This window comes from Perca flavescens, chromosome 13, assembly GCF_004354835.1.
Source record: "Perca flavescens isolate YP-PL-M2 chromosome 13, PFLA_1.0, whole genome shotgun sequence".
NCBI lineage: Eukaryota > Metazoa > Chordata > Actinopteri > Perciformes > Percidae > Perca > Perca flavescens.
The window spans coordinates 17,465,928-17,488,291 of record NC_041343.1 but is presented as its reverse complement, the minus strand read 5'-3'; the positions used below and the strand labels follow the sequence as shown (position 1 = coordinate 17,488,291).

Here is a 22,364-nt window from a genome sequence, read left to right as displayed (position 1 = left end):
TCGACACTGCTATGGTAGACAACCTGCACGGATGGTCTGACCGCTACCCGTCTGCTCCCCATCCAATTCCCCACTGCACTGCTCCACTTTTTTATTACTAAATGTGTGTAAATGTGTGTGCAAGCAAGGTAGGAGAGAGAGATAGCCTGTTTCAAGGACGTACTCAGACAAATAGAGGTGAAGTCACACACACAAACAAGAGTAAGCTGTGATGAAATGGCTCGGCCCCACCTCCCCTGACCCACCCTTCTACATCTCTCATTGTCATGGTAACCATCAGCACCTCCACTGCATCCTGCATTTATGCTTTCACACCACATGCAGCCATCCTTTTCATCACTCCCTCTTCTTTTTCTTTTTGTACCCTCGCCCGCAGTCTAAAATGTGCTGAGTCCTGCTCTTCCCAGAGCTTATGTCTTTACTATGAATCATCCATGTAGTCAGCTCTTCATTATGAAATATTGAGATATTCGTGCATGAGCACAAAATGCCTTGCATAAAATCCTTTGTCATTTTTGTATATGATTATGCATTATTGGACTGTGTGTGAGCAACCTCTGTAAACAGGCTGCATTTAACTTGATGATCTGCAATAGCATTTACAGTACATGGTATGCTGAAGTCATTGCCTGTCTGCTGTAGCATTAGTCATTATTACATTGAAAATTCAGCAATTTAATGAGGCAATTAGGTTGCGTTTATTAAAAAAAAAAGATAATCTGGAGCACAGGTTGTTTTTTCTTTCCAAACGGAGCAACAGATGTTAAAAGCTGCATATGTCTGATGAAAATAACATTTTGATATTAATATAAAAAAGCTAAATACAATTGCATTATATAGTAAGGTACCAAAGAGCCATGATTGTGATCAGCAAAGACCAGACTCTTGCAATTCATTACAGGCATTGCATGCTTCATTACAACATTCAGTGTATAGTGTACATTGCATTACACGTTATTCACAAACTAAGCAGTATCATCTGTTCTGCACTTCCTGTGATCTCAGTTTCTCTATCTGCATGACTTGAAATAACCATTCTTTAGATAAGAAACAAAGTCTTCGGAGAAGAAAATACCCTTCGATGGATTCACATTAGCTCCTGCATCCGGTATTAGAGCGGCAGATCCGGCACTCCAAGATTCTTGCAATCAAGCAGGTCCTCTATAATCATCCCCTGGAGCAGGGCACAAAATACTCTCAACAGCCCGCCAGTGGTGTGAGTGTTTACCAGTGTGCACAAGTTTGCGGGAAAGCGCACGTGTGTATGTGTGTGTGTCTGATGTATATACAGTATGTGTGTGTTTGTGTTTGTGTGTGTGTGCGTGACACTACTTGACAACATCAGAAAGCACTTCTAGCTTTCCCTTACAGGGAGTAGGATGCTGGCCAAGATACCAGTGTTTGCCTCTAGATACAGAGAGACCGTGCATCACCACCAGAACAAGGTTTCTCCAATAACAATCCAGGCTGGCACAGTGCTGAGAGGAATGGTTTGTACGATGATGAGCAGACACAGACACAACTACAGACTATCTCTGTTTACAGCTCTCTTCCACACACCATACAAAAGATAAACCACTTCATTCACCTGTGGACATTAAGCTGCCGCAACTGCCAACTGTCTTTTGTGTACGTATGCATGTATTATGTATAAAGCAAGCAGTATTTTTATTTAGATGCATTACTTGTGATTGAACTTTAATTTGTGGATACATATGTATTTATATCTATGAGGTTTAGTTGGTGTTGAGAAGAATACTTCAGATGAATCATCAAAGCAAATCCCCTCCTTGCCAAACCTTCTTTATTAAGACATGGCTCAGAACCAAAACCATGAAAATAAATGAGTAGGATATCATATTCAATGAAAAGAAAATCCCTTTTCATCTTCCAACCAACCAACTGCAGTTTCCACAGTCCTGCTCCGCTGAGCCATGATGTGAAAACATTAAGCTGTGGTGAGTGACAGCAGCTAGGACAGCAGATGTTGACATTTAAAGATGGCTACTGCAACTCCCTTCTGTTGTCAGTTCCTTTGATGCCTTTAGTAGGAGCACAGCAACATGTACAAGTAAAGGGATCTGAGTGTCCGATTGCTCCAAGAATCCAGACATCTCTGTCAACGGATAACAGTAATGTAGACCTCGTCTGCCCTTCTTTCTCATTTCTGTGCACTTTGACTTAAAAACATCATCTAGTAGCACTTTTACTGCTACATTTTGCAAGATGGACATGTTATTTCAAAAGCAAGTGATTTATTCCAAGTAGTATGAAGAACTTCCTAAACTGCACACTGCGCCCCAGGGTGTGTTAGGCCGCAGTAAATCTGATCCAAAACCACAGAACTGAATTTGGGCCACATGCACCAGATATGTTAGTTCTCTTAAATTGATATTAAATCAGACACATCCTTACTCTAAAAGTTAAATTACTTGCAACAGTGGCAACAGTGAGACAGAACACAGGCCAAATCAGATGATTTACCTAACCTCAGCCAACACCTATCGCCCAGGCCAAATGCCTGTAAATGTACTCAGTGTGAGGTTAAAACAACACAAAGCGACAACACAAAGCGACTACTGTTTCATGTAGGAGAGATTCATCTTGGAGTCCATACATGACTCCAACACAAACACCTTGTGCATGATCTGACTGCAAGACATGCTCCTAAGAATGACAGAGTCCTTACAAGAGCTTTGTCCAAATTGCAGGGTGGGAATACTGAAAGGCACAGTGGAGAATCTCTTTCCCTAATAACATTGTTACAATATGGTTGGTCAGAAAAACATAGACCACCCTGAAGCAGCTGACAGTGCCTTGAAGCAAAATTTTGAATGACCAGAGTAGAAAACCTGCGCACCTTGTCAAGAATGTTTAAACTCAAGAGCTTAGAGAAATAATAGAAGCCATTGTTGATGAACGACAAAATCCCAGGCTTTATTTATAAGTATATTATTAGTAAATGTCAGTAGAACTTTGCAAATACTACAGTGGTAACATTCAAAAGAAAGTTGTGGCTATTTGTGCTGAAATAATTTGTCCAAAACTGTAGGTATAAATCTGAAGAAAGGATAGACAAGACTGCAATAAGCACAGTGGTAGCTTAAAGTCCAACCCACACTGAGCTGGTTGTCATTTTAAAAGGAAAAAAAAGACACTGAGGTTTATTCCTCATCTCAAGGCTGCTTATTCATTTATTAGTCTGCTTATCCTGCATAGACGGGTTCACTGAGTCCAGAAGGTTACAGTGCAGAGGAACCTCCAGCGTGTCTGAATAAAAAAAGACAGGAGTTTGGGATTGAGAAAAAGTTAATAATCAACCTTTGTAATGAATGTTTCTTGTGTCTATTGATTTTCTGTTCCAACCCTTTTATCCCCTTTCTGATCACTTCTCTATTCGTTGTCATCACGCTTCCATTCATCCCTGTTCCATCCCCCTTGCGGCTCAAGATTTGTACAGTTCAACGAAACAAATCACAGCAGTTGCCCATGCAAACAGTAAAGTTATTTCCACTCCTCTTGTCCTTCCAATCCTGTCTGACAAACCACAGCCAGCAACCACAAACACACATGCACTCTCACATGCACGGAGGCCCACAGTGGAAATAAGTCTCAGACTTTCTGTGGTTTTTATCACTAAAGCTCATGCGCCAGGGTTTCATTCTGCACTTCTGTTCTTCTCTGTACATGCATTTATTTATCTACATCCAATGTTATATACTTCAGCCCATGTACAGTACAGCAATCACAAAAAGAGGGAGAAATGGGGATGAAAGGAGTGTAGAGTGGGCATGTGGGAAGTAGTGAGATATTCTCTTGTAAAAGATTCTACCCCGGGGGAGTGGAAACTTTCTTTTACTCTTTCTGGTGTTGCTCTAACCTTTAATAGACAACTCCTAGTGAGAACTATCCTTATAAAAGCTGAAGTCCAAAGAAAAGACAATATGAGGTGCACGCATGACAGAAATGCATCTGGGAAATGTAAAGTAAGCGAGAGACATGATGTGGATCAAAATGAATATAAAATGCTTTTTGTTAGTCTATGCCATTTCTGTGATCTCATATAGACGCACAGTTTTTGTTTAATACTGTGTCTTTTGGCACTGCGAACGCAACACTAAACCTGGAATAACGTTTCCTTCTCCGCTTCTCTCAGCATCTTTCCACGTTTGAGTTCCTGAGGTGAGAAGGAAGTCGAAGAGGACAAGTGAGATGATTAAATGAATGAATCATTTGAGAAAACAAATATCTGTAGTTGCACAGTCTTTGACCCCTGAGAGGAAAATAGTGTGGAGAGAGCTGGGACAGACACAACACCAGAGGATCAGAGTCAGCCAGATTACAGCTCCAAGGCTGCTGCAACACCCCACACCCACACCCACCCACACACACACACACACACACACACACACACACACACACACACACACACACACACACACACACACACACACACACACACACACACACACACACACACACACACACACACACACACACACACACACACACACACACACACAGACAACACAAAGTCATGACCTAGAGTAGTGCAAGAAATAACAACAAAGAAAATGAATCAACTTGAATCATTAATATCTTTTAGCACACTACGACATAAATTCAGCACTCAGAGAAATGTCTTGATCACCCAACTGCGACTTCAAATCTAACATCTGTAAAGCCGAAATGACAGAATCTGATACACTGGGAAACAAGCGCTTGTACCGCCCTTTACCCCTAACTTATCGACCACCTGCTGTCCCAAACTGAAGAACCTCTCCCAAAGCAAATACAATCTAGAGAAACACAGGAAGCATACTAATTTCCACCAACTTAACTTAATGTGTCATGAAATTAGATTGGTGTGACCACATGAACTGTGGAGAGCCTCAGGATCACCTGCCGCTCGCGTGTGTGTGTGTGTGTGTGTGTGTGTGTGTGTGTGTGTGTGTGTGTGTGTGTGTGTGTGTGTGTGTGTGTGTGTGTGTGTGTGTGTGTGTGTGTGTGTGTGTGTGAATTTGTTCCTTTCGCTCTCAATCTCCAGTGTAGGAGTGAGAAGCAATGAGAGATGAGACGGTGACAAAATGGAGGCCCAGACAGAGATAGAGAGGACGTCTGGACGGCAGATACGTTTGAAAAGAAACACAATGCAAAAGCAGCCCAGGAGAGCTGGAACAGAGAGATAGGCGGGGGAAAAGAGACAGATAGATGTACATGTGTCTGTGAACGGCTATAGTTTTTATTGAGGATCTTGTGCCTGCAGCTGTTTGATTCTGTGTGTTCCACAGACTAGGGGAGCTATCTCGACTGTTTTCTTGCTGAAGCGGAATGTGTCCACCTTGTCAGTTTCAGACTGTGGAAAGAAACTCGTTGCACTAAAGACTTTTTGAATTCACACATTTCTTCTCTATACACCTGTATCCATTATTGTGGAGTATCATTTGCTGATATTCAGGAATTCTGGTTTCACCTCACATTTGAGACCAGAACAGCCAATAATGTTTACCTGGTAGGGTCTAGCAATTTGGGAAATTGTGATGGGATTATTAATAACTTTCTGACATTTTATAGACTAAATGATTATTGCTAATAAAACATAAAGTAAGTAAAAGTCCCATAAGAAGCAAAACTGATTAATACAATTGGTTTGAGCTTATCTTTAAAGGGGGTCCACTGATTCAGAAAAAGAGAAAGAAAGACATTTCTTTCCATACTTGATAATCTCACTCACTGATGGAAGATTGATTTCTTTAAAATAGCAAAGGAAAGATAAAGTTGAGGCCAGTGCAGGAGCCATTAGGGTAAAAGACATGAAAAGAAGAAAAAGAAAGAAAGAATGGAAATAGAGATACTCACTAACAGATGAGATGAAGAAATGGAACAGAAACCAGTCAGACTGGAGAGAGACAAAAAGAGAGTGAGAGAAGAAAACCCCTCACTGCCATATGGTACGGAGTATTGGGCTTAATGAAGCGTGAGGCCATCCTCTCCACAGAGGCACTGGCCAGTCAGATCACACATGAGTGAACACTCTGATAGGTTTAGAACACAGCATATGCCAACAGCTAGTGATATGAAAGCAAACTACTGCTTCTGAGGGGAAGACAAAAGAAAAATGAATGATTTACCGAACTCAGGCCAGAATCCAACACCCACCAAAGAGCCGAAAAATGTCTGATAAGAGTTTGCTTCATGTGGAACTGATTGCTACTGAAATTATTCTGAAATTATTCTAGCTAAAAGAGAGACCTGATAACTTTGGTGAGCTCCTGACTAACGGCATAGTCAGGAGATCACCAAAGTTAATTACAATTCATCCTCTGGGGGACATAAATGTGTAGTATCAAATTTCATGGCGATCCATCCAATAGTTGTGACAGATTTCACTCAAAACAGCTTTTAACCTCATGGTGGCACTAGAGGAAAAGTCAGGGGATTTACAATGTCAGTAGGATTTATCCTTTAGGCACAAGGACTGTCTGTAGAAATCCATCCAGTAGTTGTTGAGATATTTCAGTCTGGACCAAAGTTTTGGACCAACAAACCAACAGACTGACAGACCAGACCGGCGTTGTCGTCTCTACAGCCAGGCTGCTAGCATGGCTAAAAATGGGGGTTCATAAATTGAAAATCTCAAGGATTGCAACCTTGATATTTCTAAAAAACACTCCCATGAGTTCACACTGTCTGTTCTTTTAAGAAAGACACTACCACCATAAAGTTAACAAATAAAGCCCTACCTCATTAGGTAGAAAGTTTAGGGCATGAGTGTAAAACCAAGATGGACTTCGTTCATGGCATCTGAGCATCCAGTAGCGAACAGGTGATGAATTCACAGTAAGTGTTCATGGATGTTATGAGAATAGTTTGCATAGCAGACACACCATCCTGATCCCTCGTCACACACATCCTGTCAACACCGCTGGCAGCTGAGAGATGTGTGAGTCGGTGGGAGAAAGAGGCAAAATTACAGAACCAGAGAGAGAGAGTAAGCATGTATGGGGCCAGCTGTTAGCAGCATGAAACAATTCACCTAATTTTCGATCTCGCTGGTGTCATGTTTATGTGCAAACCCAACCATTTGTCAGTGCTGATCACCTGTTAGATGCAACTGAGGCATGTGGTGACAAGTGATCGCTTCAACCTGCAGCCTTTCTTCACTCAGCTATTGATCAAAGATGATTAAAAGGTGCAGTAGGTAAGCCTTATAAAACTAAATTTCTGTCATATTTGCTGAAACTGACCCTATGTTCGAGTAGAACTACATAAAGCAGGTCATTTAAAAAAAAAATCCGGCTCTTCTGGCACCAGTTACAGCCTGTAGTGCGATTTGCAAAACTCCACAGCTCCCTGTTCAGATGCACCAATCAGGGCCAAAGGGGGGTGTCTAACTGCGTGTCAATCACTGTTCATGCACACGCATTCATTCTCCCTTGTGGGGGGAGGGGTTTAGGAGACCGTTTTGGGCTTTAGCGGAAAGGGGGGGAGGGACTGAGAAGTTGTCGATGTTCAAATTTTTTTGTGGATCTTCACAATCCTACCTACATCACCTTTAAACACACTGAGAGAACACACAACATAAAGTTTCAACAGAGCTGCAACTGTTCGAGAACGAGCATTTGGGGAAGACATCAAGCGGACAAAAACATCCCATTTTTTAAGCTTAATAAAAACTAGAGTGTGTGTGTTGTAAGTCTAAACTGGAGGAGAGCATGCAAGCCCCAAGTGGAAGCTGTGGTTTGGCCTGGCTCTGGTGTCCACGGCGGTCGGATTCAGTGCAACACCAGCAGGAGACTGGTACGGTGTTACAGGAAAGCTTTAGAGGAACACCTTCCTGTTTTCAATGCGACACCAAATGTCTCTGGCTCTACTGGTTTATCAAATGTGATTAGTCTCAGTGTGCATGCATGTGTGTGTAAGTTTTAAATATGGTTGGTCTTTCCTTATAGAGCCATATAGACTTTAGCCACAGGGTTTCAGACTTTGCACCAAAAGGGCTGATTGCTTTGACAGGCAGACATGCTCTGTTTATTTAAGTGGTTTTGTGGGAAGTTCAGGAGGACTAACTCCACCTGTCAAAAGAAACCTGTCTCTTTTCCTGTATGTTTTTGCTCTATTTCAGTCACTTTCACACCACACTCACACCCTCACATGTTCTTGTGTGACTTTCTCTTCTTGTTTAACCTGACCCACAAGGACTGCTCAGTAGATGAGAGGGTGTGTCTGCCTGTCAAAAAATCAGGGGTCCAAAGAACGATTTCCCCATATTTGACTGGTGAGAATGAAATCGCCACTAGGTTAAAATGTCCCCTTGACTAGTGGTTTGGTGCATGACAGATCATCTCAAATACCCAGATTTCCGTGAAATTTGCTGTGGAGAGCCATTGTGTCCAAATGGGCAGCTGTAATTTAATTGGAAGATTGTAAAAACATTGACTGGGGACATCTATGCTCCCCAGAGGAGGCCATTTCTAATTTGGATACTTTTGAACAACTCTCACACAAGTCTCAGGTCAGAATGTCATCTTTATTTGCGAGCTATATCATAATCGGGGGCACATTCATGTTCCTTTGAGGATAATCCCTCCTTTCTGCCAGTGGTACCTTGTATCCCTAGTGCTAGCCATGATGTATGAATAGCAAAATCATTATTGTGTTTCTCATTCTGTACAGTATTTTGGAATGTGGGGCGTAAACAATATGTGCAGCCTCTATGGGCCTCTCGCTTGGCTTTCAGGTTTTACTCATGTTTCAACGTACTTCCCTCCCTTCTTTCTTTTTGATTTATATTCATATTCATTTTTAAATCACAGTGTCAAAATGCGCTTTACCAACAGACAGTGTAGTATTCTTATAATGTTGTACTCCAATGCCAGCAAGCCATTGTCTACGGTTTTGTACATCTTCCAGCTGAGCACATCTGCGCGTCTGTTGAGATGATTGAGTGTTGTTTAACAGGCTTGACCAGAAAACCACATGCTGGACATCACAGGGGAGAAGCATCACCTGCTGAAAGTGAGTTCTTGGCTTCAATAATGTACACAAGCTCACATACACAGATGTATGACATACAGGCAGGCATATGTACATATACACCCATGCAAACTTTTGCTTTCTGTTTTGCTATCTTGTTCACAGCTATCTCAACTCTTTCATTCCCCCTTTTTCTAATTTTTCTTCTAGCTTGCATCTCATCCATTGACGTATGTTGGTACTGCATTTAAGGCTTGGCGAGAGCGTGCATGTCACTGCTTGTGAGATCAATAGTGGCTTCCCAGCGGTCGGGTCATGCTGGAAGTAAGCATGTCATTGGATTTGACAGAAACTCTGCAAGGCACAACCCACACGGGAAGGAAAATACACTACATTTCAGAAAAAACACAGATTATACCCAAGAAAAAGAGGAAAAAATCTGACTGACTCAGTGGCATTCGAACAGGACCCACTCAGATCAGTGGACTTCAGCAACCTTTGCATACAAATAATAGTTTTTTAAACAATAAAAATGCTCCACTCTAAAATATAATTGTCACTTTCCATCACCAGCCACAATTCACACTTTTCTCATGACCCTTACCTCCTCAGGATATGAACCTGAATCAGATAGATGTGCACGCACAGACACACACACACACACATACACACACACACACACACACACACACACACACACACACACACACACACACACACACACACACACACACACACACACACACACACACACACACACACACACACACCTTTTCTGCCTGGGAAATACTTTAAGGAAGCAAGGGAAGAGGAAGCAGGGAAACCAAGAAATAAATAACTCCTTTGTGTCACGGCTACATAAACAGTGCAGCACATTACAGATTACTACTAGCCCAACTGATAAGAAACTTCATACACACTATTACTGCATGTATATGTGTGTGTGTATGTGAGTGGAGACTGAGAAAAACCAAAAGAGACATCATAACAAATATATAAAGAAAGAGAAACAGAACAAATAAGTTAGAAAAACAGAGACAGAGAGAATGAGAGAGAAATAAAAGAGAGCTTAAGGAACTCTAGTTTTGGCAGAAAAGAGACAAAAACTACCCCATACCTTATGTATATTTGTGTCCCATTCCTTCAAACACTTCTTTTGAAAACATATTTCCTTGTTTAGATATTTCATATTTGCTGGTTTCCTCCCCATTTTAACATGTGTCCAAAATCAAACCTAGCCAGCCAGGCCAGTATAATAATGTGATTGTTATCTATTGTAAATATTGGTACAATTCTGAGAACGTTCTGCCTTCGTCTGGACTCTGTCAGGAACGTGACAAAACCTCACAACCTGATTGCCGGTGCCAAATAACCTCCCACAAAAATGTAAACTGGGCCTACTGGACCAGCTGACCCAATTCTTCAGTTTGTCACTATCTTAACAGAGTAAAACACCAAATGCTCCACAAACATTCATTAGGGTATGATGTCAGGTTTAACATTATTTGCGTGTGTGTGTCCTATCTGAGTGGCCACATATTTCATTGGTCCAAAATAAAAAGTTTACTTCAACTACCATTATCCTGCAAATCGCAGGCCCTGTGGGGAGACTCTTGCCCGGAGAATCTTGGCTCGGTTGGAGCAAGCCTTGAGAAACGTGCCGGAATGAGCAAATCAAGCCTTATTCACTCACTCTGGCATCAAAACCAGCATGGGATTACGTCTGCACCTACTGCCAGAATAACTGCCGGCTAGGATTAGAAAAATGACTAACAGTTGATTACAACTGTTGCAACAACTGGAATCGAAGTCCAGGGGGTTCATTTAGTTGGTTGAGGGATATAATAATTCAACAGTGCAGCCTAATTAGGAGGAAATTACAGGGTTCAATAATTCAGCAACGGAGGGGCTGTATCTGTGATTGTAAAGACACCTTAGAAATAAATCACTTTAAGGCTGTATTTATACCACATCGCTTTTTTCTTTTCTCAATCCTTCCACCGGTCAATCCAACTTTCTTCCTGCTTTTTATTGCATCTCATATCACTCTTCTTCATTACATTCCCTTACTTCTTCACCTCATGTCTTCCCTAAGGAGAAGGCTCATATGCCAGTTTCCACAGAATACCAACCAGCCATCATTTCCAAATACATGTTAAATGAACCTGCAAGAATGTGAAATTAGACTACCAGTATTTATCTAATTCAAGCTTGGTTGGTATGATTAGGGGTCAAAGCCTTTTATAAGAGACACTGCACTTTTAAGTTCTAGCAGCAGGCTTTCTTAAAAATGCTGAGAAACAGAAATGCTTCTTTTTCTTTGCATCCGCTTTACGGCCAAAGGGTAAAACCAAACAGTTAGTCTAAACGGTGCATAATGCCAAGTTAAGACCTTGCTCATCCTTTTTTTCATTTCTCGGGAGAGGTCCTCCTTATATAGAAGAGCTGCTAGAATCAAGATAAAAGCAAGACAGTCATGCTGCCGCGAGACAACGAGAGCTCATGGCTCAAGCTGATGGCTTGGTTACTATGGCAACCATTCGAAGTGAGAGAGCGGACATACCAGCACAAAGTAAATCTCCTCACTGTAGATTCAGGAATGCAGGTGAAATCTGCCTTCCTGCTTTTCTCTCTCCGTTTCTCCTTTCTCCTTCCTTTATACATGTATTTTCCCCCGAAATGAACAAGTTGAATGGCTTCGCTTCTGCTCTCATAGCCCAGGTTTTATGAATCACATCACAATGCTTCCAAGTGCACCATCTTCTTTGAAATAGGACTTTGAGACTGCTTTTTATTTCAGACATGACTTTGATTTCCAGACTCATTTATATTGATGCATAAATCTGGCTTTTGCCAGGGGAGTAATCAGAGAGAGCTTAAAGGGAGGGTGTGAGTAAAAAGACATGAATAAAGAGATGAGAGAGCAAGGGAGACAGTGAATACTTGGTTTTGGCTGCAAAAGTGGGACAATAGTGTTGTGGCCAACACAGTGCAAGATTGAGAACCAACATAATTACAAACGGTAGGTCTCCTACAAACTAAAGAAGAGTAGAGTGAAAGAGAGCTGGATAAAAGAAGATTGGGAGGGAAAAAAGGCTGCAAAGAAAACTTCTTCAGGGTTTCTCTTACCTCTAAGAAGCAGGTCCCAGCTGGGGTGTTCTCCTTGATGGAGGCATTGTAGAAGTTGCTGGAGAAGACAGGTGTGTTATCATTAACATCCTGCAGCACAATGTCCACCTTTGCTGTGGACGACAATGGCGGGCGGCCGCTATCCGTCGCAACAACAGTCACACTAGGTGCCGGCTCTGATTCGAAATCCAGAGCCATCGCTGTGGTAATGATCCCTGTGACCGGGTCGATGGAAAACCAATCAGAGTGAGAGTTTTTAACCTTAAGGAGGCTATATCGGACATCCCCATTGGGGCCCTGGTCCTTGTCCCTGGCAGTAACTTGGAGTACAAAGGAACCAGGATAGACAACCTCAGGAATAGTCTGTCTGTAGGCCTGCTGGTCGAACAGAGGGGGGTTGTCATTGACATCAGTTACCTGAATGGTGAAAGATGACTCCGCCCTGAGGGGAGGCGTGCCGGAGTCTGTGGCCATAACCCTCAGGTCATACGTATCCCGTTCCTCTCTGTCCAAGACCTGGTCAACATATATCAGGTAGATGATGCTGTCCTTGGTTGTGAGAGCAAACTTCCCATCACCCCCCTCAAGGGACACATTCACGTTGGCGTATTCTCCATAGTCTGGGTCTGTGACAGATATCCGAGCTACGTACTGGCCTGGTTGGGCCCCTTCGGAGATCCTGGGAGAGCCGTCCTCACTGAGGAAGATGATGGTCATGGTGGGCTGGTTGTCATTGTAGTCACGGACATGAATGGTCACAAACGCATTGGTCACCTGAGAAAATGTACATGTTTCATGTTACTTATTGCTCAACATCATTTTCTTATGTTTTTTAAAAAAGGGACATTTTCAGTGTTGGACTAAAGAATTAATGTACAGATATCTGGGTAACAATTAGGGCTGCACAATATACATAGAATATTTTTTATCGTCATTGCAATATCAACTGGCGCAATAAACACATCGCGAAAGGCTGTGACATATCGCATAAGAGAGAGATTTGTTGTGTTAGATCAGCAGAAAACTGCACATTAAAATCATTAATAATTGTAATTCTTTTAGTGGTGCCTTTTAAATGCAAGTCAATGTTCAATTTGTTCAATTAAATAATGTTGGAAATGATTTCCTTTCATTTGTTTTAAATTCAACAAGCAATTTGTTGTATCTTACAATACTCAAAGCAGCAGAACTGAGTACACCTTAATATCTGTTTATTTATCGCAACTAATATTGTTATCGCAATTTCAACGTTATCCCATATCGCATCATTTCCTCATATCGTGCAGCCCTAGTAGCAATGACCCTTCAGGAATACACATTTATATAAAACAATATATAACTTGTTATCGTTAAAAGCACAGCTCTTTAACACACTGTTTAGAATAACCATGCAAGCAATTACCTCAGGCTGGCTGGCGTTATCCCTGGCCTGGACCACCAGTTCATGGACCCTCTTCAGTTCAAAATCCAGGGGCCTATTCAGAGTGATGACCCCAGACTTGATATCTATGACAAAGGTGCGGTCAGGGTCACTCTGACGCCGGTTGATTTCATAAAGCACCAGACCATTATCGCCCTCATCCTCATCTGTTGCAAACACCTGAAACGATAAGAAAGTCAAATACTGAAATTAAAATGACCCTAGAAAATCTGTATTTACAGAAGCAAGAACTATTACTGAAGTAATAAGTCACTATCTGAACACTGGCAAGACTTGCGCTAACCTGTAGGATGCTGCTGCCTTGTTGGAGACTTTCAGAGATAATAGCATGGTATCTGCTCTGATTAAAGACCGGCGCATGATCGTTGATGTCGGTCACAGTCACTTCCAAGGTCATGGATCCCATCCGTCTGGGTGAGCCCCCATCAAAGGCCTCGATGACCAGGGTGTAAAATGAGCGCTTCTCCCTGTCCAGGAGTCCATTGACCACCAGGTCTAGATACAGCACCTTGTTAGCAGCTCTCTTGGTTTCCAGTCTGAACGCCTGGCCTACGTTGCCCTCTGGAATAGCGTAGCCTTGGGTGGTCAGCTGGTCCTTGTCCGCATCCGTTGCAGGCTCGAGGGAAAACCTAGTCCCCACTGCTGTGTGCTCAGGGATCTTAAGAACAGCTTTCTTTTTGGGGAACACAGGTGCATGGTCGTTGATGTCGTTGACAGTGATCGACACTTCAACAGTGACTCCCGTCATTGTCACGGCGATAAAGCTATAGTGGTCCTTTTGCTCACGGTCCAGACGGCGTGCAGTGGTAATGATGCCTGTGGTGTCGTCGATGTTGAGATCGTTGCTTACGCCTGTGCTCTCATGGTCCGAGATGAAGTAAAGACCTCCAGTTTCACCAGGCGGTAGCCCAGCGCTAATGTCACCAACAATGGTCCCTGCCGGCTGCTCTTCATCCAGCTGGAGCTCCAGTGCTCCAAGGACAGTTGTAGACTGAACAAGAACAAGGATGATGCCGAAATAAAAGAGAGGCTTCCATCGCCAGAGACTTGAACACATACAGGGTCCACTGACCCAAGCCCTCCGTCTTGAACCTTTGCTTGTTATAGGCATGGCTGGGATCTGCTACACCTGGGAGAAAGAGAAAAATATCAGCCAGAGAAAAATTGCATTTCTACAACGTTTATGATGTGTGAATTATTGAGCAGTTAAACAGCTTTTTTTCATTCTCTATTTGAAAACATCTTGAAAATTCACTTGCTCCTTAAGCACAAACGAAAACAAATTGTGACCAAGAAGTGGAGTTTGTATCTTAAATCCTTGCATGACAACGTGCTAACACTTTTACAATCCAGAACCTATATTAAAGACACAGCATGATGAATTTCAGCTTTTTTCCCCCATTAAATAGACATATATAACATTTTGGAAAGAACTCTTCAGCTGGATCAGGAGGATTTGAAAGAGCATGAAAATTGAAGTCTAAATGTGTCCAGGATCCATATTGGCTTAAACCCCATTGAGGACAGAATCATAAACTATATTTCTCTGAAGGATAACACATTTTATTCACTGGGTGAGAACATTTTAAAGTGTCCAGAGTTGTCCCTGAAAACCCAAGCGAAAACCCATTAAAGACACTGAAATGGGCACCATGATCCTTTGTAAGATTTTTATTTCATGATAGCGAATGCTGACACACACACACACACACACACACACACACACACACACACACACACACACACCTACAAATACATGGAATGCATGTGAAAGTTAGTAAGTCTATAGCTTTTTTTCAGCAGGGGCTTTATGGGGAAAAGCAGTCATTTAAGACCGTAAGCTTAGCCTCTTTGTTCCCCAAACTCTAAATCATGCACATATCCATGAAGGTAATATCCTCCTCATTCTAATGTTATATCAATCTTATCAGTCATTGGCTGGATCTAATCATTTACAGATACACATACTGTAACTATCCACAAAGGCATGCATCAGTCCAGGGTCAAACACTTTTTGCCAACAATTCTTTATATTCCTGGTGTGCCAGAAGTGTGATTTGGCTTGACTGCAAGAAAGGCAATCACAAGAATTTAAAAGGCTATCTAAAACTCACTTGACAGTGTCCGAGTTATCCTGCAGCTAACCCACCATCTGGTACTTCCAGCAAGTTAAAACAAACACCAATAATTATTTGCAAATGGTATTTGACCCAGGTTTGACACACATACCTTTTGCACACAGTCATTAAAATCTGGAAATACAAATTTAACCTGCATGGTCAATGTAAATTCTCATGAGATAGATGCTAATTATAGCCCTTGATGAGGTCCACAGATATTTAGATTATGTTCAAAATGAAAGCAATTGTTTATGCATGTCCCTCTCGTATTTAAAGGGGAAGATTTATTGAGCGTATAACTCTTCAAAACATCCTGCACCGAGGAGGACCATCAAGCCCTAACCTAACTCATTTATCACACAGACCAGAGGGGTGCTGCTTTAACAATCTTCTACATTGGACACCTAAACCCTCTGGAATGTGAATGAGTCCTGCCTCTATTAGCTAATGTTTGGTACAAATCATCAAAACTATAGATGTGTGATGCACGCAAAGGGCTAGTATCACACAGGAGGTTAGTTGTCAATGGTGGTTGCTGGCCAGCCATATTCACCCAGACAATCACTCCCCCAGGGCATGTATAGTCTGGACAGTTAACCTAAGGAATGTCTTCCACCTCTCGAGAGAAAGCCAGCCTGCTGCCGGCTGCAGTATCTGCACATACGTTGAATTAAAGCATTCACACTCGCACCAAAAAAAGCCGTAGAATGACTACCATTCCATATACAAAAAGAGAATGAAAAGCAGTTTATTTCTAATAAACAATAAGAGGATCAAAGTGAGGTTGCAATCAGCAGTTGGAGTAGATTCACTGTGTCAATATAATGTCACATACAGTAGAAATGCTAAAATATTTGCTTGTAGTTGAGCTTAACATAATTAGTTTATTTTCAGGTACTTCTCAAGGCTGCCGGAAAATACTTTAAGTATAGCTCCTGACTATTTAGACTATTTTAAAAACGTTATTCAATATCTAATGAATCCTCATGCAATCATCCACCCCACCAGTCTTACTACTGACCCTGACCTTCTGAAGTAGTTTATGAGGCCTCAGAGGAGGAGAGATTAATAAAGTCTATGGCTCCACTGGGACAGAGAGAGGGGCACTGATAGTGGCCCCTCTGGTATGGTCACTGACCTCTACATCTGGCCCAGACAGCTGCTCTGGACAGTTGCTGCACTCCTACGCAAAGAGGGAAGCAGATCTGAGGCTGAGCATAGTCTGCATACACGCCTTTCTTTTGTTGTGTTTGCAGGGCGTGAAAGTAGTTGTGAGTTTTTGTGTCTATGGGACTTGAATAAGCGCAGGAGGAAAGAGAACAAAAAAGAGAAGTTGAAAGAGTAGGTCTCAGAGAGAGAATTAGGCGTGCAATGATAAAAAGAAACCTTTCTACTGCTGGGAGGGAAACTCACACTCTGTGATGAAATGAACTAACAGTACCCTACAGTACCATAATGCAGCCATTGAGAACACCAGGGAGGACAAAAAAAGAACAAGAGAGATGGAAAGACTGGGTTTAGGAAACAATAGAACAAGTTACATTCTGAGGAGTGATTACAGTTTGCGTTGGCTTGACTGCCTTATTGTCTTTAGGGACCACCGAGCTGTGTAGGAGAAACTTATGATTGAAAAGGAAAGTCAGAATGGTGTATTTCAAAGTGTGCGATTGCGTATGTATGTCCTTTTACGTCCTCTCTCCCTCATTGCTTTAGTTGAGTGTCAGTGAAAGGTTATTTTGATGAACAGCGTGCACGGCTGCAATCTCTCACTGTCAATGAGCAGTCAGTGCATGACATCATCTCCCTTTTGACATGTGCTGTAATACACTTGTGTTTACACTGGACAACACAAGCTGAGAGGAATGGAGAGAGCAAGGGCAAAAATAAAGCTCATGCTGAAAGGATACTGGCTTTGACAGTTGGCCAGTGGAAAAGACACCTGATTCACTCCCTCTAGTGGCACTCTTTATTGCATTCTGATAAATGGCGTTTCGTATTTAACACAAATTATGGTATTAATTACACCTTAAATTCAAAACATTTACATAAAATAAGAAAAAAACAACACAGAACAAGTTTGAACCTGTCTGTCTGGTTGCATGTGTCTTTATACATCTGTGTCATTGTACGCCTGCACAACACATGTGCAAGCAAGCAGTGACATCATCTCTGTGCGACCACATTGACAGGCAGGGCAGACCCGGAGGGCTCCATGCAGTCTCAGCCACATTATATCTGGCATTGCACCCCCATAATCTGCCTCTGCTGTGCACAAGCCTCAAAGCCTCAAATGCATGGGCCTCCACTCTTAAGTGCTGTTTCCATATAATAGAAAACCAAAGTGTTTTCTATAGGATGTGACCATTTAAAGCAGTACAGTATGCGTATGAGGATGTGCGTGAGTGTGTTTGCGCTGTCGTATCTTAGTTGTGAGGAATAGCTTTTCCTCATGCAGTGCCAATTCTAAACAGGCATCTCTATCTCCCTCCCATGTCCGTCCCTCCTCCTTCCCTCCGTCCATCCCCTCTAATGGATTTAGCAGATCTAGTAGGGCACGCATAGCTACCCATGGGCCAAGCTAAACAGGACCCAAAGTCACAAAGTTCCAAGTAACAAACGGCCTCTCCACACCACCTCTATCTCAGCCATGTTTCTTGTGATTTGGTAGAACAGCACAGGGTTGCATTCAGCTAGTTCCTCAGTGGTTGAGAGGTCTGGCATTGCCTGTATATAGTTGGCAGCCACTCATTCAGCTCTGCAACTGCTTCTGTGTCAACCAGAACAAACATTGGCTAGTTCCTGTAAATTACAGTAAAGTCAGACAGGGGAAAGGCTAAAGGGAAAGGTTGTCAAAATTAAATATAGAAGTTAAAATCAGAAATATAGTATTCCTGTCATAAAGACAGACATTAAATACAACCTTGTCTTAACATATTCAAAACCCCAACTCCAAAAATCAGATTTTCTCATCCTGCAGCATCTTTCTTGCAATCCATGTCATGCATGTGCTGTGATGTGGTGTTAAGATACTAGATTGTTGTAGTTTTGGTGCCATTTGAAAGAATGAAAAAAAAGTAGGACAGTTCTCAGCAATGGTTAAATTGCAGGGTGGCTAGAGCAACACCAACTCTTTAAATGACTGAGAATGAAAGGTTAGGCCAGGTTGTGGTGAAACAGGCTGCAGCGGTAAAAAGCTTTGTGAGAAGAGGGAGGGAGGGAAAGGAGTGCTGAGAGTCTGGTGGGGGTAGAAGATGGAGGAATGCTTTGCATCTCAGTTTTCATGTCATTTGGGTTGTGTGTGTTTAGGGGGACGCCAACTATGACCCCTGTCTCCCCTTGAGTCGCCTTTCCCCGGATCTCTGGATATAGACGTCCCGTTTCCAACCCCAGCTGTCACTAGCACTGTGAGCATATGTGTGTGTGTGTGTGTGTGTGTGTGTGTGTGTGTGTGTGTGTGTGTGTGTGTGTGTGTGTGTGTGAGTGTGTGTGTATTCAAATCCCCTTCTATGCACATATATACCTGTTTCCTCAGTTTCAGTTTTACTTTTCCTCCATTCCAGACTACATTCAGACAACACTAAACGGGCCCACCCCCTCCCCCCGAAAAGCTTTTAGTAGCTTATTTGGGATTACCTTCTGAAATTGTGTTTAATGATACAATGATGACAAACAAAAACAAACGAAACAAATAAAAACACTGGATATCAGTTTTAATTTATTTCCACAGCTGCCTAGATCAAAATGGAATCTAAAGTATCGTAGTACCAGCCCCTCAGACAGCCAGACTGTCTCAACATTAACACACACACACACACACACACACACACACACACACACACACACACACACACACACACACACACACACACACACACACACACACACACACACACACACACACACACACACACACACACACACACACACACACACACACACACACACACACACACACACACACACACACACACACACATGCTGCACCAAAGCACAATCAATATTAATACTACTATGTATTGAGAGAGTTCATGACTGTGTCACACAATTAGGTTACCTCACTCAGGGGAAGCCTGCAGCCGTAAAAGCTCACACAACCTGTAAAACTCAACCTACGTATCTGGTTAGTGGAGACTGGTAGAATCTAAGAAGTAAGTTTGAATTAATTATGATGAAGTGAGGACTAGTTCCTTGGTTACTGTGAGCTGTAACGTAATTGGTTGATCTGATACAGAGTGACAACTAATCTAGTAGCCACAAATACATATTGTAAAAGGGAACATAAAACATCCAGTTGATCCATCATTACTTGATCATCTTTTAATGTCTCTCTTCATTTTTCTTATTCAATTTAGAACTATATCAATGATTACAAACTTTTGTACCGAGGAACCAAGCTGTAACATTTTTCCTGGTTTACATCAACTCTGTGAAGGCCTTTGTTTTTAATTTTGTCCATGAAATGTTGCTCTAGTTTTATTTTATGACTTATTTCCTACATAAATGTCTATGTCAGTGACATCAGTAAGGCTGCAGAGGGTGGGGGGGAATGTCATCGCAGAAACTTCTCAGTTCACAGTAAAAGCGAGCCTCTGTGCCATGAGCCTACTCAGACAGAGAGTCCACATTTTGCTTTCATGTTGCAGTTTTTGTTGTATTCTGAAGAGTAGAATAGAAAAGAATAATCTAGAAGACAAAAGTATTTTTCTGTGATAAAGGACGTGAATGTTGCTTGCATGTGAAAGATTTGTCTTCCAATCTGTAGGTATTTGGAGAGATATTTTTTCATGGTTTGGCTCCATGCTCTCATTTGGATGTGAAATGATGCGATGAAATGAGGTTAAAGCGCTGACTTGTTGTTAAGTTTTGTTTTATTCTCAGCCATAAAAAAACAGCCCTGGTTGAACATTATGTTTCCTCATGTTGAGGGTAGTGCTATTTAAGATTTTCAATTAAATGATTTTTGGTATGTTGCATCCTATTCTTAGTCTGCAAAAAAAAATCAATAGGTTCAAGTGCTCTTCGTAGCCATTGTTCATCTTAATTTATAAATGTCTTGAGCTATATTTGACTCAGTTGTTAGTGTAGCACTATTACAAGTCACGACTGATTGACGTTATCAAATCAGTCTCAATTCACTGTGCTGCTACAACATAATTGTATAGGCTATGTTACACTTAAGTTTTTGCATCTCTCCACGAACATTCTTACTCAACTCCATGGGGATATTAGTTGGGGTAAAAGAACTGCAGAAGACCCTGAAACTCTGCTGCAGCGGCAGCATGACAATTCAAAGCTGGGGTGATGACTCAGATTTGTTTATTTAACCACACAGAGGATGTCAAGCTGGAAAACAGTCACACACACTTACAAACTTTGCCCGGGTCCCCTGTGACAAAACGTCCTAGATTTTACTGCCTGAGAGGCAAGAAGGAGAAAGAGAACAACACATGGAAGTGGACCTAGATATGCAGAAGAAAAGATTCTGAATGAGGTTTCCTTAGAAAAACATTGCCACGGTGACAGAGACAGAAACATGAGATACAGTTAACCATAGTCTGAATGAGTGCTGAATCACTTGCATGCAGCCTCACACGCACCCACATAAATAATGTAACCTCTGGACCGTCAGTGAAGCCATGAAGTGAAAACACAGCCGGAGGTGATTCACTAACCCCTCAACCTTCAAGGCCACACTGCCAAGTGAATGTGCGGTAAGTTTTGTGTGTGTGTGTGTGTGTGTGTGTGTGTGTGTGTGTGTGTGTGTGTGTGTGTGTGTGTGTGTGTGTGTGTGTGTGTGTGTGTATGAATAAAGTGGGTGGAAATTCAAAGAATGTGAGGTCAAGAAAATGAGATAATAATACAAAACAAAGTACAAAGAAAAGGGTTGGCATGGCGAGATATCCCTGAAGGTGAAGCAGCAGCTGCCATCTACCATCACTCATCGGCCCTCCCCATCAGATCATGTTTAATATTCCACAAGGGCAAGTTGTCGAGCCGAACCAAGTCCATGACTGAGATAAATACCCTTGCATTTTAAATTCTACCTGATAGGAGAACACCAATTTAATCCACTGTAGTGAAAAGCAGAACCCTGACTGGAAGTAAGTAAACATCAGGAAATATTCAATGTTATGCAAAAGACTTTAAAATGTACAAACAAGAACTTAATGGCTACTTCATTTGACTGTGCATTTTGCTACATACTTGTACATCGCACACACACAGTTCTTGTTTTTATTAGCTGTTTAGGTATTTTGTTGTTATTAGTCAGCATAATTAGACAGTGTGCATGATAATTATTACATTCGGATGTCAACATGATGCTATGCAAATCACTAACCGATTGCAATATTTAAAAAATTACTTGTTTGGTATCTGTGCATGATCATGTAGTACTAATACCCACACACAGCTGCTACTTTAATTCTCTGTAGAATTATCCTAACCCTAATCTTTAACCTAACCTCAGCCCAGTCATAATTTAAAACCTAAAAAATTAATGAGGGGACTGCTGTGGGGACATATGGGAGGTGAGTCCCCACATGTGGCAATATGAACATACTTTAGTCCCAAAATTTGGATGACAACATTAACATACACACACACACACACACACACACACACACACAATATTATATCAGAAGAATCCCAGCATTTGTTAATGAACGAAGAGAGGAAAAGTTAAAAGACAAAACACT

General features: G+C 41.8%; 1 protein-coding gene across 1 annotated transcript in view; it reads right to left on the bottom strand.

Annotated features, from left to right (window-relative positions):
• Window positions 1-22,364, bottom strand: part of dchs1b (dachsous cadherin-related 1b) — an 84,161-nt gene that overhangs the window by 54,156 nt on the left and 7,641 nt on the right. The window contains exons 2-4 of the mRNA XM_028594854.1: window positions 13,830-14,675; window positions 13,508-13,705; window positions 12,106-12,879 (exon numbers count right to left, since the gene is read on the bottom strand). Of these exons, the coding sequence (XP_028450655.1) occupies window positions 12,106-12,879; window positions 13,508-13,705; window positions 13,830-14,657 (1,800 nt within the window). The 5' untranslated portion in view covers window positions 14,658-14,675. The remainder of the gene's footprint in view (window positions 1-12,105; window positions 12,880-13,507; window positions 13,706-13,829; window positions 14,676-22,364) is intronic.